The sequence below is a fragment of the Budorcas taxicolor genome, chromosome 3 (genome assembly GCF_023091745.1).
Source record: "Budorcas taxicolor isolate Tak-1 chromosome 3, Takin1.1, whole genome shotgun sequence".
Taxonomy (NCBI): Eukaryota; Metazoa; Chordata; class Mammalia; order Artiodactyla; family Bovidae; genus Budorcas; species Budorcas taxicolor.
Window position 1 is genome coordinate 29,836,102 of NC_068912.1, and position 18,680 is coordinate 29,854,781.

Below are 18,680 nucleotides of genomic sequence, written 5' to 3' on the forward strand. Positions count from 1 at the left end.
CACAGGGTCCAAGGTGTCACAAAGAGTGGGACACAACTGAGCAACTGAACTGAACTGATCCATAGCACCATCATTCATGACAGCCAAAAGGTGGTAACAACCCAAGTGTCCATCAACAGATGAACACATTAAAAATGTGGTATACATATATTAATATATTTATACACAGACACATATACACACAATGAAACACTAACCAGCCATAAAAAGTAATGAAGTTCTGATACATGCAACAGCATGGATGAAAAACATCAGGCTAAGTACAAGAAGCCCGTCACAAAAGACCACATATTGTACATACTGAATAAAATATACTAGAACGGGCAACTCTAAAGAGACTGAAAGGAGTCCCTAGGGTGGCAGTGGTGGGGCAGTTAGCAGACTGGGTATTGACTGCTAATAAGTACTGGGTTTCATTTTACAGTCCTGAAAATGTTCCAAACTGAGTGTAGTGATGGTTCACAACCCTGTGAACATACTAAACACCACTTGAAATGGCTGAATTATATGGTATGTGAATTATACCTCAATAAAGTTGTTTAAAAAAACCTCAGCTGTAGGAATAACGATCCTGCCTCATGAATCTTTTTGTATAAGCAAAGATACCTCAAGATAAACTATCCCCAATCCTGCTCTACAACAGCAACATCTGATTTATCCATTATTCAGCATGGGAAAAACAACTTCCTCCTACTACCCATAGTTTCAATCTATACACCAGGCAAAAATTCCCAAAACCACCAGATCGTTTCTTTACATGATAAGCCCCCCACTGTACCTTAGCTTCTAGATCTAATTTTACTTGGTTCTACTTCCTAGGAACATTACAATATAATCTGTTCACTAAGTTTGAAGAGATGCCACAAAACAGCTGCCTAGGAATGGCACTTTGGAGGCTATAATTGCTCGGAGCAAGGTTTCTTAATCAGGGGGTCCCTGAATTCCCTAACTTTGTATATAAGACACTGTATATATATATTTCTGAGAAGATTCACACCAGATTCTCAAAAGAGTTTAAAACCCAAAGGGGAGAATTAGTGAACTGGTTCAACTAATGGTGGCTTTCCATCATTTAATCTCCCTCATACTTATTTGTGGTTGTTAAAATAACGAAGGTGGCTCCTGGCTATAAGGTGGATGAAAGACTGAAAAATTAAAAATTACAAAACTCAACCTAACTGGTTACTTATCAAATGAGCAACTCTTTGTTTATGTCAGACTCTGATGACAGGAAAGACTGAAGGCAAAGAGAAGGAGGTGGCAGAGGATGAGACGGTTAGACAGCATCACCGACTCAATGCACATAAACTTGAGCAAACAGTGGAGGGGACAGTGGAGGACAGAGGAAACTCAGGCGACAGTCCACGGGGCTGCCAAGTGTCGGACAGGACTTAGTGACGGAACAAAAACAACCACAGAGACAAGTCCAAAGAGCCAAACTGTTAGAAATTGGAAAATGCTACATCTACTCTAAAATGGATCTAGGTTGAATGAGAGAACACACTATTTTACTCTTTTTCCTTTTAGAAATTCAAAATAACCATTCACTTCTCAAAACAAAAACAAAACAACCTCGTGTATCTACTGTGTCCCAGATACAATGTTAGCAGTTGAGGATACACTGGTAGAATCAAGCAATCTCTGCCCTCAAAGAGCTCACAGCATAGTAGTTAGAACTGGCTTTTTGAAAAAACAAGAAATGAGAATTCACAATTTTCTTCCAAGGCAAAACTTTTGCCTTTAGGACCAGTTTCTTAGGAAGCCACAGCATATCTTCTAAAGCTTGTCTATTCTGAAACATAGATCATTTATTAAAGTACCTTTCAACTCCTACGATTTCCCTCCTAAATCCTATGTTACAGCGACCTAATACACATTGCAGCTTCTGGGGTCCAATGTGTTTCAGTATGCAGTCAGTAATTACTTTAGTGGGTGTCATGTGTAAAAGGAAATAATAGCACTGAATGAGCCAAAGTTCGCTCTTAAAATTCCAACTTCACATCCTTACACTACTTTCGTACCTTAACTCACAAGACACATTAGCTAACTAAAGTTAAGTCTCACTACAGGTCTGGAAAAGTAGCAATCTAAAGTAATACGAATAAAATCCTTTTTAAAAGTACAGAATTGCAAATATAACTTCCAGACTAAAAAGCAGGTAGACAAATTTTAGTTCTTTATAAAATTATTTCTAATTGGATTATTCTTTCCCTGCAATCTAAATACTTCACTAGTAACTTCTATTCCTCTAGCATCTTTCACCAGTTAACTACTTGCTTCCTATCGCTATCCAAATAAACACTCTTACCTGATCATATTCTGAAGCACCAGGATAAAGAGGCCATCCCAGGAACAGCTCTGCTATCACACAGCCCAATGACCACATATCAATAGCTTCACAAAATGGTAAGCCAAGAATAATTTCAGGGGCTCTAGCAAAAACAAAAATAGCAGATTAAAAAAGATACACACTATTTTGGGAAATTGTGCTGTTACTATTCGTTTTAGTATTAGTAAAGGTATACTGATTTAATGACACTAAATACAATCTTGGGTATAAAATCTGTAATTTGAAACTCGGCCCTAGATATGGTTCTTGAATTTCAGAAAAGTACTACCCATGTATAAACTACAAACTGCATAATAATCCCTATAGAGTTCAGGAAGCATCACACAATCAAACACATTAATATTTCTGCAACAAAACATATGAGCAATCACACTAAGCCAGACAAATACCTTTAATAGCCTTACATTGATTCAAGTCAGGTCTTGCTAATAATAGCTTACACCAAACTTAGAAAAAGATTTAGTTTTGAAAGCTTTCTGAATTTTGAAAATTTAGCACTTTTTATCCTTAGCACCTTTTCAATTACAGAAAAATCAATTAAGTGGCCTGACCAATAAATACTCTTTGTGACAGATATGCCTTCTGTAGAAATAATGGTGGTTCATACCCTAGTTCCATTACTTGAAAGCTGCAGGCAATTAGTTTCTCTGTATGTCATGTTCCTCATTCATAAAATGGAGATGAGTACCTACTACATAGGGCTGTGGTAAGGTTTAAATAAATAAGTAAACAAAAAGATGATAATGCTGACGATGTTGTTGCTCAAATACTAAAGCTCTTGATCAGTGTCTAGCACACAGTAAGCACTATGAAACTGTTTGATAAAATAATGACTATTATTATTACATCATCATTTTTAAAAGACTGAACCCTCTGTGTGCTTTCAGAAATATTCATTTTGATTAATACTCTAGTGAGAAACCCAACCCTAGGGAACCTTAAAGAGAAGACTACAGTAATATCATAAACTAAGAGCTTTACGTATATATATATATATGAATACATCCAAGGCAAAGTCCCACTTACAGAGAAGGAAACAGACACAAATGGATTAAGAAATCTACCCCAAATCATATAATTAATTAATGGCAGAGCTAGAATTTGAATTCTAGCAGTCTAGCTCTGAAGTTGAGTAAATTGTACTATTACTCTAAGTAAGCAAAAGTTAAATATATACCCTGACATGAAAAGCCAACTCACTGAAAAAGACCCTGATGCCGGGAAATATTGAAGGCAAAAGGGAAAGACAGAGGCAAAGGATGAGAGGTTAGATATCATCACCAACTCAATGGACATGAATTTGAGAAAACTCCGAGAGATAGTGAAGGACAGGGAAGCCTGGCATGCTACGGTCCTCGGGGTCACAAAGAGTCAGACATGACTTAGCGACTGAGCAATAACAACAAATACATACCCATCTATATACATCTATTTGGCATTGTGGTATACATGGTGTTTTCCAAACTGTGACAAATAGATAAGTGGATTCAAGAGGGGGATAATATTAATAAATGACACATATGTAGGGCCAAGTGTGTACCATGCACTGTTCTAGGTTCTTTATAAATATGGGGTTTACTTAATCCTATTTACAACAATCTTATCAAAGTATTGTCACTGTTGAGCCCTCAATTACATGATGCACATTTTTCACATATCTCTGAAATTGAGACACTTGCTAATGACAGTATATTTTAGTTTAATAGTAATGTTTTTACTTTCTTATTAGTAACATAAATAATATTTCATCTTATAATCAATGGCACTTTGCCTCTACATTAAAAGTATCATTTCTATTTTAAAGATAAAGAAACTGGACACGGACAGGTTAAGGTGCTCAAGGCTGGCCACCAGGCAGTCTGGGTCCAAGAACTGAGCTCTTAAAACACTTTATTATCTCCAAATAATTTCCTTTCCTTCTATTAAGTACCAGAATTTGAATCCATAAGGACACTCCAGATCCAGATCCTTCATTTAACAGGAGCTAAACGGAAAAGCAGATCTCTCCATTAGGACCCAACTCATAGCTGTCTCCTTGCAAGTGTCCCAAATTTTTACTCTCAAGCAGTATGTGTTTATTGTTGCTCTGTATGTATGTGGAAGAAGGGGGAGGGGGACAAATATTGAGTATATTTGTAGGAGGGTATAAAGACATTTCTTTTAATAAGAATATTACTTTCCTCGAGTAATTTTCTAAACAGCCCCTAGAAAACAGGGTAAATTAGAGGACTCCAATAGCGTAAGCTCCCGGCCCGCTGGGACTTACACTATGTGACCAGAAAGGGCAGAACCACTAATACCATCAGGTTTTGTTCCATTTGATGTGCCCTGTGTCTTTTTTAGCCAAAGAAAACAACTTTCAAAAGTGACATTCCTGTTGCAGGAGGCTAGAGCCCCACATTACTGATGGAATTTCAGAGTTCAATTAAATACAACCATGTGTCATATTTGAGAGCATTAATAAACTAGAGGGTAAGAGTACCCTGAAACATAAAAGCCTTTCTAAAATTAAAAAAGAACAAAATTTTTACTTTCACTGAGCAGACTCATTAATTTCTAAGTTCATGACAGTGCCAAAAATAGCTGGCAGGGAGAATGCAAATGGCTTTGTGCCAAAATAAAAACTGGGCTTAGAACATTCCTAAACATCAACTGAAGAGCAGCAGATTGATTTTGCCATTCCCACTATACCAGGAAGACATTTCAAAATCTGAAAGGTAGGTCACAGGGAGGGCCCAGGCCACCCAATAACTTACTTTTTTTGAAAGATAGCCATAACATGTGATAACTGTTAGGCTTCAAAGGCTTAAAATTTCAGGGAAATTAAGAAAAATGCTAATCCCATCCCCCAAACTACATAAAACAAAAACCCCTGAAGATTGGCTGGAATCAGTTTTTCCATTTGGTCTTGCTCTGCTTCTAAGTAACAAAAGCAGCTAAGGATTTTGAGCTAAAGCTCACTCAAAACAGTTAACTCTGCCACTTCTACTATACAAAATGGTAAGTATCAAAAGAAAAAATACGAAAGCAGTAAAAATAAAATAAGGCTGCTCAATCTACTGAGGACTTTTCACTACCATTACAGCCTCAACATGTTAGACTTATGTAAACTCTAGGAAGCAAAAAGACTGAAGCTATATACTTTTTTTTTTTGAAAATCATTTACAGCAGGTTTACCTCTAAAGACAGAATGGTTTAAACTTTGAATTCAGATCAAAATTCTCTGTAATATTCTCATTACGATAACATCTCTCCCCTTGGCCTCTGTTATTTCTCAATCCCTCAATATACACTAGACACTGAAATTCTGGTTCTACCTCATCTATATAATAAGTTACTCACTCTTCTAGGTTCTTATCAGCTCTGACATTCTAACAACTAGGCAGTAAAAAAGATTACACACAGCAAAAAGAAAAACAAACTAGCAGCCTTGAGTAGAAAAATGGCATTAATTGTACTTTGGACATAGTGACTCTCTTCTTTGAAGATACATTCCGTCCTTAAAGAACAAATACTAAACAAGATTTCCCAACTCCTGTAAATTGAAAAATTCCACCTAAATCATAAAGCTCTGTTTCACTGGAACCCAGAGCAAGCTGAAGTTGGGATAACTTAAGAACACAAATCATTCTCTGCTCATTTTCATGAACACTCTTGTTTCATCCCACCCATCTCAGAGGCATCAAACCAAATAGATGTTATATAAAGTCTAACTTCCTGCATCTGTAGCTTAGGTGTAACTGTGGTTTCAGTGTCAAACGAAATTGCATTGCTTTTTGTCTAGGATAAACTAACGATTATACACTAGAAGTGAGAAATAGATTTAAGGGACTGTATCTGATAGACAGAGTGCCTGATGAACTATAGATGGAGGTTCGTGACATTGAACAGGAGACAGGGTGCAACCCATCCCCAAGAAAAAGAAATACGAAAAGCAAAATGGCTGTCTGAGGAGGCCTTACAAATAACTGTGAAAAGAAGAGAAGCAAAAAGCAAAGGAGAAAAAGAAAGATATACCCATTTGAATGCAGAGTTCCAAAGAATAGCAAGGAGAGATAAGAAAGCCTTCCTCAGTGATCAATGCAAAGAAATAGACGAAAACAATAAAACGGGAAAGACTAGAGATTTCTTCTAGAATTTAGAGATACCAAGGGAACATTTCATGCAAAGACGGGCTCAGTGAAGGACAGAAATGGTATGGACCTAACAGAAGCAGAAGATATTAAGAAGAGGTGGCAAGAATACACAAGAGAACTGTACAGAAAAGATCTTCACGATCAAGATAATCACGACGGTGTGATCACTCACCTAGAGCCAGACATCCTGGAATGTGAAGTCAAGTGGGCCTTAGAAAGCATCACACTATGAACAAAGCTAGTGGAGGTGATGGAATTCCAGCTGAGCTATTTCAAATCCTAAAAGATGATTGTGAATGTGCTGCACTCAATATGAGAGCAAATTTAGAAAACTCAGCAGTGGCCATGGGACTGGAAAAGGTCAGTTTCCAATCCAATCCCAAAGAAAGGCAATGCCAAAGAATGCTCAAACTACCACACAATTGCACCCATCTCACACAGTAGTAAAGTAATGCTCAAAATTCTCGAAGTCAGGCTTCAGCACTATGTGAACCGTGAACTTCCAGAGGTTCAAGTTGGTTTTAGAAAAGGCAGAGGAACCAGAGATCAAATTGCCAACATCTGCTGGATCATCGAAAATGCAAGAGAGTTCCAGAAAAACATCTATTTGACTATGCCAAAGCCTTTGACTATGTGGATCGCAATAAACTGTGGGAAATTCTGAAAGAGATGGGAATACCAGATCACCTGACCTGCCTCTTGAGAAACCTGTATGCAGGTCAGGGAGCAACAGTCAGAATGGGACATGGAACAACAGACTGGTTCCAAATAGGAAAAGGAGTACGTCAAGGCTGTATATTGTCACCCTGCTTATTTAACTGCTATGCAGAGTACATCATGACAAACGCTGGGCTGGAAGAAGCACAAGCTGGAATCAAGATTGCCGGGAGAAATAGCAATAACCTCAGATATGCAGATGACACCACCCTTATAGCTGAAAGTGAAGAGGAACTAAAAAGTCTCTTGATGAAAGTAAAAGAGAAGAGTGAAAAAGTTGGCTTAAAGCTCAATATTCAGGAAACTAAGATCATGGCATCTGGTCCCATCACTTCATGGGAAATAGATGGAGAAACAGTGTAAACAGTGACAGACTTTATTTTGGGGAGCTCCAAAATCACTGCAAATGGTGACTGCAGCCATGAAATTAAAAGACGCTGACTCCTTGGAAGGAAAGTTATGACCAACCTAGACAGCATATTAAAAAGCAGAGACATTACTTTGCCAATAAATGTCCATCTAGTCAAGACTGTGGTTTTTCCAGTGGTCATGTATGGATGTGAGAATTGGACTATAAAGAAAGCTGAGCGCCAAAGAATTGATGCTTTTGAACTGTGGTGTTGGAGAAGACTCTCGAGAGTCCCTTGGACTGCAAGGAGATCCAACCAGTCCGTCCTAAGGGAAATCAGTCCTGAATATTCATCATTGTAAGGACTGATGTTGAAGCTGAAACTCCAATACTTTGGCCACCTGATGCAAAGAGCTGACTCATTTGAAAGGACCCTGATGCTGGGAAAGATTGAAGGTGGGAGGAGAAGGGGACAACAGAGGATGAAATGGCTGGATGGCATCACCGACTCAATGGGCATGAATTTGAGTAAACTCCAGCAGGTGGTGATGGACAGGGAGGCCTGGAGTGCTGCAGTCCATGGGGTCACAAAGAGTCAGACACGACTGAGCTGAACTGAACTGAAACTGAAAATATGCTTTCCTTATCTAGACCTTGTCCTTCCATACATAATAAAGTGATCTCAGCTCTAAATAAAGGCCAGCTGGCCTGTTCAAAATGGAAAAGCATTGAGCTGTAAGTATGGCAAACCTTTGTGTCTAAAACCCAAGCCCCAAAGACAGCAACTTTTCTTGGAATTAATCTACATTTACACTTACAGTGGGTTAGGAAATAAAGTATTTTCATCCAGTCACACCTATGGCCAACAGAAACAGCACAGTGGCAAAAACTTATGTCAACTGATAGTATTCTGGCATGTTATCAGCGAGATGAAGCAATGTAAACTAAAAGGGAGGCCAGGGGAAGACTGGCTCTGGAGCCAGAATGCTCCACTAGTCAAAAGGATTACAGAGAATTTTTCTAAAAAGACAAGAGGGTAAGGATTTAATGGACTCTAATAAAGCAACAGTGCAACATGAAAAGAACCACTGTGGATAAAATTAATGATAAAAAAGGAATGCCTGAGCTGCTACTCCCCTTGCCTTAGGCCCACCATCAAGTATTACTGTGATACAGCTTTATAAAACTATAAAAAGAAAAGATAAAAATAGACAAGGGTGGACTGGAAGACAATGTTGTTGAGATATAGGTACCATACAAGATGATTTGCAGATTCAGTGTGATCCCTATCAAACACCAAGGAGTATTTTTTCAGAAACAGAAAAATCCATCCTAAAATTCATACAGAATTTCAGGAGACTCCAAATAGCCAAAACAACCTTGAAAGAAAATAAAAACAGAGGTCTCACACTTTCTGATTTCAAAACAAAGCTACAAGCAGTCAAAAAAGCATGGTACTGGCATAAGGACAGACATTTAGAACAATGGAAAAGAACAGACAGCCCAGAAATAAACCCTCATACTTATGGTCAAAGGATTCTGACAAGAGTGTCAGACCATTCAATGGAGAAAGGATAGTCTTTTTAGCAAATGGTGCTGGAAAAACTGAATAATCAACATGCAGAAGAATAAAACTGGAGCCATACTTCATAGCATACAAAAATTAACCCAAAATGGATCAAAACCCTAACTATAAGAGCTAATGCTATTCAAAGAAAACACAGGGGAAAAGCTTCATGACATTGACTTGGCCATGATTTCTTGGATATGATACCAAAAGTACAAAGCAACAGCAACAAAAAAGACAAAATTCATCAAAATTTAAAACTTTTGTGCAAATGACACTATCAAAAGGGTGAAAAGGAAACCCCACTGAATAGGAGAAAATGTCTGCAAATCATGTATCTGACCAGGCATTAATACCTAGAGTATATAAAGAACTTTTACAACTCAACAACAACAACAAAAAAAGACAATCCAATTCAAAAATGGACAAAGAACTTGTCCAAAGAAGATGGCCCCAAAGCACATGAAATGATGTTCATCATCAGTAATTATTAGGGAAATGCAAATCAAAACTAAATGAGATATCATTTCACATACGTAAGGATGGCTATTATCCAAAAAAAAAAGAGGGAGAGAGAAAGAAAATAACAACTGTTGGTATGTGGAAAAATTGGAATCTCCCTGCATGGCTGGTGGGAATAAAAAAATCATGCAGTGGCTGAGGAAAACAGTTTGGTGGCTCCTCAGCAGGTTAAGTAATTACCATCTGAACCAGCAACTCTAATTCTAGTTTTATACCCCCAAAAAAGCAAAAACTGGGACTCAAACACTTGAATGTCAATGTGCATTACACCATTATTCACAATAGCCAAAAATGTAGAAACAATCCAAGTGTTCATCAACAGAGGAAAGATAAATAAAATGTGGTATAGACATGCAATGAAATATTCAGTCCTGAAAAAGAATGAAATTCTAATACATGCTACAGAATTTCAGAGATTAACCTTGAAGACATTATGCAAAGTGAAGTAAGTCAGACCCAAAGGACAAATACTTTATGAGTCTACTTATCTGCAATATCTAGAACAGACAAATTCACAGAGACAGAAAATCAAACAGAGGTAACTGGGGTGGCTGGTGTAGGAGAATAGAGTAGTTACTGCCTAATGGTTACAGAGTTTGTTTTGAGTGATAAAAAAAATTTGGAAGGACTTCCCTGATGGTCCAGCGGTTAAGAATCTGCCTGCCAATGCAGGGGACATAGGTTCCATCCCTGGTGGGAGACCTAAGATTCCGTGTGTGTGTTTGTGTGTGTGCGAGCGCGAGCTTAGTTGCTCAGTCATGTCTGACTCTTTGTGACCCCACTGACTGTAGCCTGTCAGGCTCCTCTGTCCACGCGATTCTCCAGGCAAGAATACTGGAGTGGGTTGCCATTCCCTTCTCCAGGGGATCTTCCCGATCCAGGGATCAAAGCCAGGCCTCCTGCACTGCAGGCGGATTCGTTACCGTCAGAGTGCAGTGCAGATCACTTGCACCTTGGGGCAACTAAGCCCAGGTGCCACAGCTAACGAACCCGCACACCACAACCAGAGAAAAGCCCGAGCAACAGTGAAGAGCCTGCCTGCCGCTGAAGATCCAGCAGAGCCAGAAAACAAAATTCAGAAGCGGACAGCGGGGAAGGCTACAGGGCATTGTGAAGGCACTGCATGACGCTGAATGGCACGTGTTAAAAAGCTAAGTACCACAATTAGAAAAACAAAAAATAGATAGGTGGCATATTTTCTGAATCCCTGCACAGGTTAAAATATCCTTGTATTTTTTTCACTTGTAATATAAAATTCTTAGTTCAGAATTTCTATTCCCTCAAAATGTATTAGCCAAACATAAAACTTGACAAAACTTATTTTTGGGGTTATCTTTATTACTGTTTCACTTCCTGATTGGGTGTGTGTACAATCTGTGTTTAACGCATGACCATTAAAATAAATATCAGATTCCCTAAAATTAATAACTAGACAGATAAATGAGGTACTGAGAAATAAAAGTTCATATAAAGATTTTCTCCTTTCTTTCAGTAATGCGCCTTGATTATAGTACAGACAAAATTCTATATTTTAGCATTTAAGTTCTGTTCCAATAATTACTAGGTATTGAAAAGGTAGCTTTATTAGAAGTATCAATACGGAAATACAAATCACTGAAGTATAAGGTGCTTGGGTCAAGGCCATTTTAGGATAACCAAATGAGTTCATATGCAAGTAAGTTCAAAGACCTATGGAGAATATTAAAACAAGAAAAGATCTTAGCAATCATCTAATCCAATTCTATTATGCAAGAGAGAAAACGTAAAATAATAAAATGATGCTACAGTTAAAACTTGGGAATTACTCCAAGGCATCTCACCTGCCAAGACTGAAACCTGGAGAAAATAGCAGCATATGCCCAAATTCATCACAATTAAGTAAATATCTTATATATTTAAAGATACTTTAAAATGGGAAGATTATGTATAAAGGTAGCAAGAAGGAATCAGATGCGAGAATAATTCAACTAGGAACAAATTTCAGAATCAGACTGAATTAATTTTTCTAGAGTTAAAATTTCAGAAATAAAATAATGTTACATACAGGAAAGCCACATACAGGGAATAAACTGAAATATATTACCCTATTCTGTGCTGAAATCTGTAAATAATTCACTGTTATATGTAGCCCTTTGTAGTACATGCTAAATATAAAGACAGATCTCTAGTGAGACATGTTTTTTAGCATTTGCCACTTGCCTGTAGTAACGTGACTGTAAGTAGGTTGAGCACACAGCTTTGGAAACGTGACTAGCAGAACCAAAGTCAATGACCTTCACTCGGTAGGGCTGGCGCACTGGATCAACCAGCATTATGTTTTCAGGCTTAAGGTCAGCATGAATTAGACCAAGGCTCTTGAGCTTCATCAGGGCAGTGGCCACCTGCTGCAAGATTGGCCTGATGTACTTGAGTGGCAGTGGACTAAACTTGTTCTGCTTTAGAAAATCATATAAGTTCTGTTCCAGCATCTCGAACACAAGGCAGGTATGATTCTTATGCTGAAAGCACTCATAAGAACGGACAAAATTATACTCATCAGCATTTTCACTGCTTAGGCGAGAAAGAATGCTCACTTCAATCTGTCCCTGTCTGGCATAGGAGGGGTGGTTCTTCAAGATTTTAATAGCCACAATTTCCTTGGTGCTCCGCTTCCAGCACTTAGCCACCTGTCCAAATGTCCCCCGGCCTAGGAACTCCAAGACTTCATAGCTGTTTGTCATAGAGCAAAGGATCTCATGCTGGACCAGCTGGTAATCCCCTTCTCCGCTGGAACTGCTACTCTTTGTGGTGACAGTGGTGGTCGTGGCAGCAGCACCCACCACAGTCCTGTTTTGCAGCATGAGAGGGGGATGTTCTTCTATGATTTGCACGCTACCGTTGCTGTCAACTTCCTCACTTTTTCTTTTCAATCCACATTTTTGATAAGGCTCAAGCAAAGAAACGTTGCTTCTGTGAGTCAGGGTCTGGCTGCTTTGGAAGGTTGACGTAGCAGCACTGGCCGAGCTATCAGCAGCTGTTACAACAATATGCTCCACTGCAGGAGCTGGGAGGAGGAGGCCCTGGTCGTAAGCAGGGATGTTGAAATTTGCTACCTGGTGAGAGGAGTTGGCTTGCCCTTGTGTGGCTGGGAGGGTTTTGCTGTGGGTATAATATTTGTCGTTGCTGCTCTGTCCAGAAACATCCCAGCCAGAGGGCTCTATTTTCAGCTTCTTCGCACTGCAGAAGGCACTCGACGACACTGATGGGGGGGAAAACACCTGCAGCTGTGATGCCATACCTACATTGAGAAAGAGGAAGAGGAATTAAGCCCTTAATTTTATACAACTCCTCACTTAGTACAGTAGGAAATTTTCAGTTCAAAAAACCCACAAGTAAACGTGTATCTGGCTGACGTTTTATTTTATACATTTTCCAAAACTTGTTGCCCATTAAAGAAGGATAAACTTTTTGGTCTAATTACACATCCTGAATCACTCTTTGAGACTCAGCAATAATAGGACAGATTGTTAAAGCGTATGAACATCTATGATGGTTTATAAAATAAAAACAACATCAATAATAATGCCTTAGATGACTGGTCATCTACTATGCACCAAGAGGCAGTCTAAGCACTTCAAACACATTAACTTAATTCTCACCACAACCTTTTTAAAAAGATACTATCCTTACTTCCACTCTAGAGATGAGGAAACTAAGGCAGAGAGTGGTTAAAATAACTTGCCCCAAATAAGAGAGCCAAGTGGCAGGACTAGAATTCAAACCCAAGTTCTTTGGCCTCAGAGTTTATTCCACAGCTCTGTCTTCATTGGAGAAGGCAATAGCACCCCACTCCAGTACTCTTGCCTGGAAAATTCCCTGGACGGAGGAGCTTGGTGGGCTGCAGTCCATGGGGCCACTAAGAGTCAGACACGACTGAGCGACTTCACTTTCACGCATTGGAGAAGGAAATGGCAACCCACTCCAGTGTTCTTGCCTGGAGAATCCCAGGGACAGGGGAGCCTGGTGGGCTGCTGTCTATGGGGTCGCACAGAGCTGGACACGAATGAATCGACTTAGCAGCAGCAGCAGCAGCAGCAGCACTGTCTTCATTCCTGTCCTAATTAGCTTTTTAATCAATTATTTAAATTTAGACATAGATCGTATATAGTATCATAACTATACAATTCAGAGATGAATCAAATTTGGGCAGGATACTCAATATTGCTAAGTAACAGATCCAAAAGGATCACCAAGAACAGAAACCATAAAGTAAACCTAGCTGATGACATTTAACACAAATACAGACTTCCTACTTAGGTCTGAAATCTGGCTAGCACAAAACACAAGGTTAACAGACACAAGGGTAAGCAGGAGCATATATGAAAAACACACCTTTGTTAGCAGGAGAAACCCTATGTAATAATGTTCCTCTCTCCTCAAAAGCAAATTCAATCTTAAACTATGTTCACAGAAAAAGTAGTGTCCAGAACATGGCAGACAATAGCTCTGTCCACTGCACTGTAAAAGGACCACCGATAAACTGACCAGAAGAAAGGAATCAGGATGAGGTGAAACCTAGAGAGGATCTTCTGAAGAACCTTGGGGAAATCATCCTTAGAAAAATATGGGGAAAGGTAACAAGAATTGCCCACTTATATACAGACACCTCGAGCTCAATAAGCCCAAAGACTAATTACAAATTTGGACCAATACGGACTTTAGACTAAAGTCCAAACTTGGCACTGTGGTAAAGAATCTGCCTGCTAATGCTGGAGACGTGAGATGTGGGTTCCACCCCTGGGTCAGGAAGATCCCCTGGAGGAGGGCATGGCAACCCATTCTAGTATTCTTGCCTGGAACATTCCATGGACAGAAGAGCCTGGCAGACTGCAGTCCGTAAGGCTGCAAAGAGTCAGACACAACTGAGCGCAAATGTCCAGAGAGTTGACTGAGCACACAAATCATTTCATATTTATCTTCTCCCTTCCCAACTATATAACCCTCAGATGCCTCAGGGCTCATACTATCCTCCTCCTCTAGTTTCCCTCTTTTTACTACTTTCCAACAGTATTTATCTGTTTCTCTATTTGTAAATTTTCTCTAACCCAGACTCCTCTCTTCAGCTCCAAATCCTTATTTCACACTTCAATCTGGATCCCTTAGAGACATCTCAATTCAACATGCCCCAAATTCAACTTTTTAAGACTCCCACACCCAGTTGTTTACCTCAACTGAGAGACACTACCACACATCCAATATCTCAAGCAGAAAATCTAGGTGGCAATGAGTCTCTGTTTCTTAATCTACAAAATGGTGACAGCAATACCTACATTTTGGGGCTCTTCTGAGAATTAAATGATTTAATACAGAGGAGAGGCTTAGTGTCTAGAACTCATTTAATATTATTATACTGACTCATTCCCCTCCCTTACTACCTTCCCTTGGGCTTCCCTCGTGGCTCAGATGGTAAAGCGTCTGCCTACACTTTGGGAGACCCGCGTTTGAGCCCTGGGTCGGGAAGATCCTCTGGAGAAGGAAATGGCAACCCACTCCGGTACTCTTGCCTGGAAAATCCCGTGGAGGAGCCCGGTGAGCTATAGTCCATGGGGTCGCAAAGAGTTGGACACGACTGAGCAACTTCACTACACTACACTACCTTCCCTTAATCCCCATGTCTAATCTATAACCAAATCTTATCACTCCACCTTCTAAGTGAAGCTGTCTTACAAAATCTCCTCACTTCAGTTCCTCCACCACTCCAGCCATGCTGCCCTTTTTGCAGTTTTGGGGAGGCCCTCTAGTATGCTGGGAGAATTTCTGTTAGGAAAACTGTTTCCTTCCTCTCACAAACTCTGTCACCACTGCATTCCCAACAGCATGCTGTTCCTACCTTATAACATTAAATTATTTATTTATAATGTTATATTCCCAGGTACGGTAAAAGTTCCATGAGCGCTGGGACCGTATCTGTCTTGCGTCACCAGAACGTGCCACACACGCTGGCGACATACAGACACTCAGTATCTGCTGGGTGATTTGACCACTGCCAGCCAACCTCATTTCTACTCCCTACTGCTTGTGCTAAACTGCAGGATACTCAAATGCTTGTTCTGGCTTTTTGACATCCCTCTTTTAGCTGTGCTGCCCTTGCGATAATGGGGGAAGTCTCCCCTCTAGTAGAGACTGCAGCTTTATTAGTCATAAGAGAATAAACACACATACCTAGAAAGGAAGGAAACATGGCAAAGGGATGTTACAGAACATAGAGAAGCAACGTGTGTTTTTCTTTGTGCCTGGATGTAGCTAAAAACCATCTGCACTGGACCAAAGAGCTGAAAGGAAGAACCCTCAACCTTCAACTTCTAAAATGCTGTCTAGATTTACTTTGAACAAGGGTTTCCATAATTTATAAGAACCTTGAAGAGAAAAAAAGTGTAAATTAAAAGAACATTATTGCAATTCAACTCCTAGGTTACAAATTCACAAATCATCTTGTTCCACCTCTATCACTGACATAATACCAAACTATAATAAAACAAAAACTGAAATCAGGTAGTGCCTTTACAAAATTTACCTATTAATATATGAAAAAATAACATCATAAAATCAAACATTTTTGAAATTGGTTTCCATCATATATTTGCTAAATCTTTTAGCACAACCTTCTTATACCTGAAAGTGAAAAAGTGAAAGTGAAGTCCCTCAGTTTTATCTGACTCTTGGCAACCCCATGGACTGTACCCTATCAGGCTCCTCTGTCCATGGGATTTTCCAGGCAAGGGTACTGGAGTGGGTTGCCATTTCCTTCTCCAGGGGATCTTCCCCCAACCAGGGATTGAACCCAGGTCTCCCACATTGCAGGCAGACGCTTTACCAACTGAGCCACCAGGGAAGCTTCTACCTAAGAGTATCGTAAAACTATCTGAATACAAAATTTGCAGTTTGTAGCTATGTTAGGAATATGGAGGTTTAAAGTAATAACACTGAAAAGAATTCATGAAATATAACAACAAATTTTTAAAGCATGCTCATAACTAGACACTTCGTAAAAATATTCTATTTACCAGAGCAACGTAATGACAACTTGTCACCCAATGAACTAAATAACAGATACTGATGGCTTCAAATTCACACTGAGCATTGCAAAAAGGACAAGTTCTAAGAAACTGTTCTGAAAGTTTAAGTATATAAATGAATATAATTCTTATCCAGTAAGACGAATTTAAGTCCACCCATAGGGAAATAACAACCCACAATTTCAGTGGCCTTCCCCCTCCTCCCACCCCCCAGCAAGGGTATGTGATACTGCAGTCAACAGTTTGCCACCAGAACTCTTATAGTGTGGGTGACATTCATCCTGACCTCAACTAGCACTATGTGGGGGGGGAAAAAAAAAAACAGAATCAAAACTGCCTAGAAAAATCTACACTCTTACTTACATTACCATTTGAAACTCAGCTAAAAACAGCCATCTCTAGACACAAAATACTATGTCTCACAAAATTTGCTTTGTCAAATGGGGAGACACTTTTCTTCCTAGGCTGAGACTTCCCAAACAAAACTATGCAACAGAATTAACATCTGTGAAAAATTTACTATGTATCACACTCTGTTGAGCATATTACACATATTTTCAATTCACATGAGAACTGCTCCCAATAAATTAAAAGCTAACTTCCTGAAAATGTTGCACCTCTTGACTCTAGCAGTAAACTAGTCTTTGCATTTCAAACCTGATTTTCCAAAGATTTAACTATCTAAATACAATGACAAACTTGCCCACTGAATTAATCCCAAACCAGAACCGGTAGCCAAAAGGCTACTGGTACTTGTATGTATTACTAAAAAGAGAAATGAGTCTTGCTAGGATCCAAGGCCGGAGAAGGCAATGGCACCCCAGTCCAGTACTCTTGCCTGGAAAATCCCATACATGGAGAAGCCTGGTGGGCTGCAGTCCATGGGGTCACTACGAGTCGGACACGACTGAGCGACTTCACTTTCACTTTACACTTTCACACACTGGAGAAGGAAATGGTAACCCACACTCCAGTGTTCTGGCCTGGAGAATCCCAGGGACGGGGGAGCCTGGTGGGCTGCCGTCTATGGGGTCACACAGAGTCGGACACGACTGAAGCAACTTAGCAGCAGCAGCAGGATCCAAGGCTATCAAAAACAGTCAAGTTAAGAGCTTCCCCACTCCCTCCCATGAGCACATCTATTTGACAATATTAACGGGGTGCCCCACCTTAGTGGCAGGATTCCCTGGTAGCTCAGTGGTACAGAATCGCCTGCCAGTGCAGGAGACACAGGTTCATTCCCTGGGTGGGGAAGATCCCCTGGAGAAGGAAATGGCAACCCACTCCAGTATTCTTGCCTGGAAAATCCCACAGACAGAGGAGCCTGGCGGGCTACAGACCATGCACAGGGTCGCAGAAGTGCTGGACATGACTTAGCAACTAAGCAACAACCACTACCATCCTATGGGCACTACAGGTAGATAAGCGAAAAGTGAAACTGTTAGTTGCTCAGTTGTGTCAGACTTTGCCACTCCATCTTCTATAGCCTGCCAGGCTCCTCTATCCATGGAATTCTCCAAGCAAGGATTCTCAAGTGGGTTGCCATTTCTTTCTCCAGGGGTCTTCCCGACCCAGGGATCGAACCCCAGACTCTTGCATTGCTGGCAGATTCTTTACCCACTGAGCTACCAGGAAAGCCCAAAGGTACATAATCTTACCATAAAGAATTCAGATATTACAATTATGAATGAAACTGCTGGGTATGACAATCAAAGTTACCACTGGTCAGTGTTTTGCCTTAGTCTTCAGTAACTTCCTTCTTCTCCCTGAGACACCAATAATAAATTCCCAATGCTTTTACTTGGTGTCACCTTTGTCTTTTTGATACAATTTAACAATTGGTTAACTAAATAACTATAAAATCAGTACTATATACTGATTTCTTCCTCTAGAACTTGTCCTCAGCTGCCATGCACACAGATGTACATATTCTCCAGTACACTGATATAGAAAGAGTATTCAGTGGGTAAATAAGAATACACAT

At 39.8% G+C, this 18,680-nt stretch overlaps 1 protein-coding gene across 3 annotated transcripts in view; it reads right to left on the reverse strand.

Moving 5' to 3' along the window:
• HIPK1 (homeodomain interacting protein kinase 1) overlaps window positions 1–18,680 on the reverse strand; it is a 55,934-nt gene that overhangs the window by 32,791 nt on the left and 4,463 nt on the right. For all 3 annotated transcript variants that reach the window (XM_052638171.1, XM_052638170.1, XM_052638169.1), the window contains exons 2-3: window positions 11,841–12,918; window positions 2,309–2,432 (exon numbers count right to left, since the gene is read on the reverse strand). In XM_052638171.1, coding sequence (XP_052494131.1) covers window positions 2,309–2,432; window positions 11,841–12,916 — 1,200 coding nt within the window. In that variant the 5' untranslated portion in view covers window positions 12,917–12,918. The remainder of the gene's footprint in view (window positions 1–2,308; window positions 2,433–11,840; window positions 12,919–18,680) is intronic.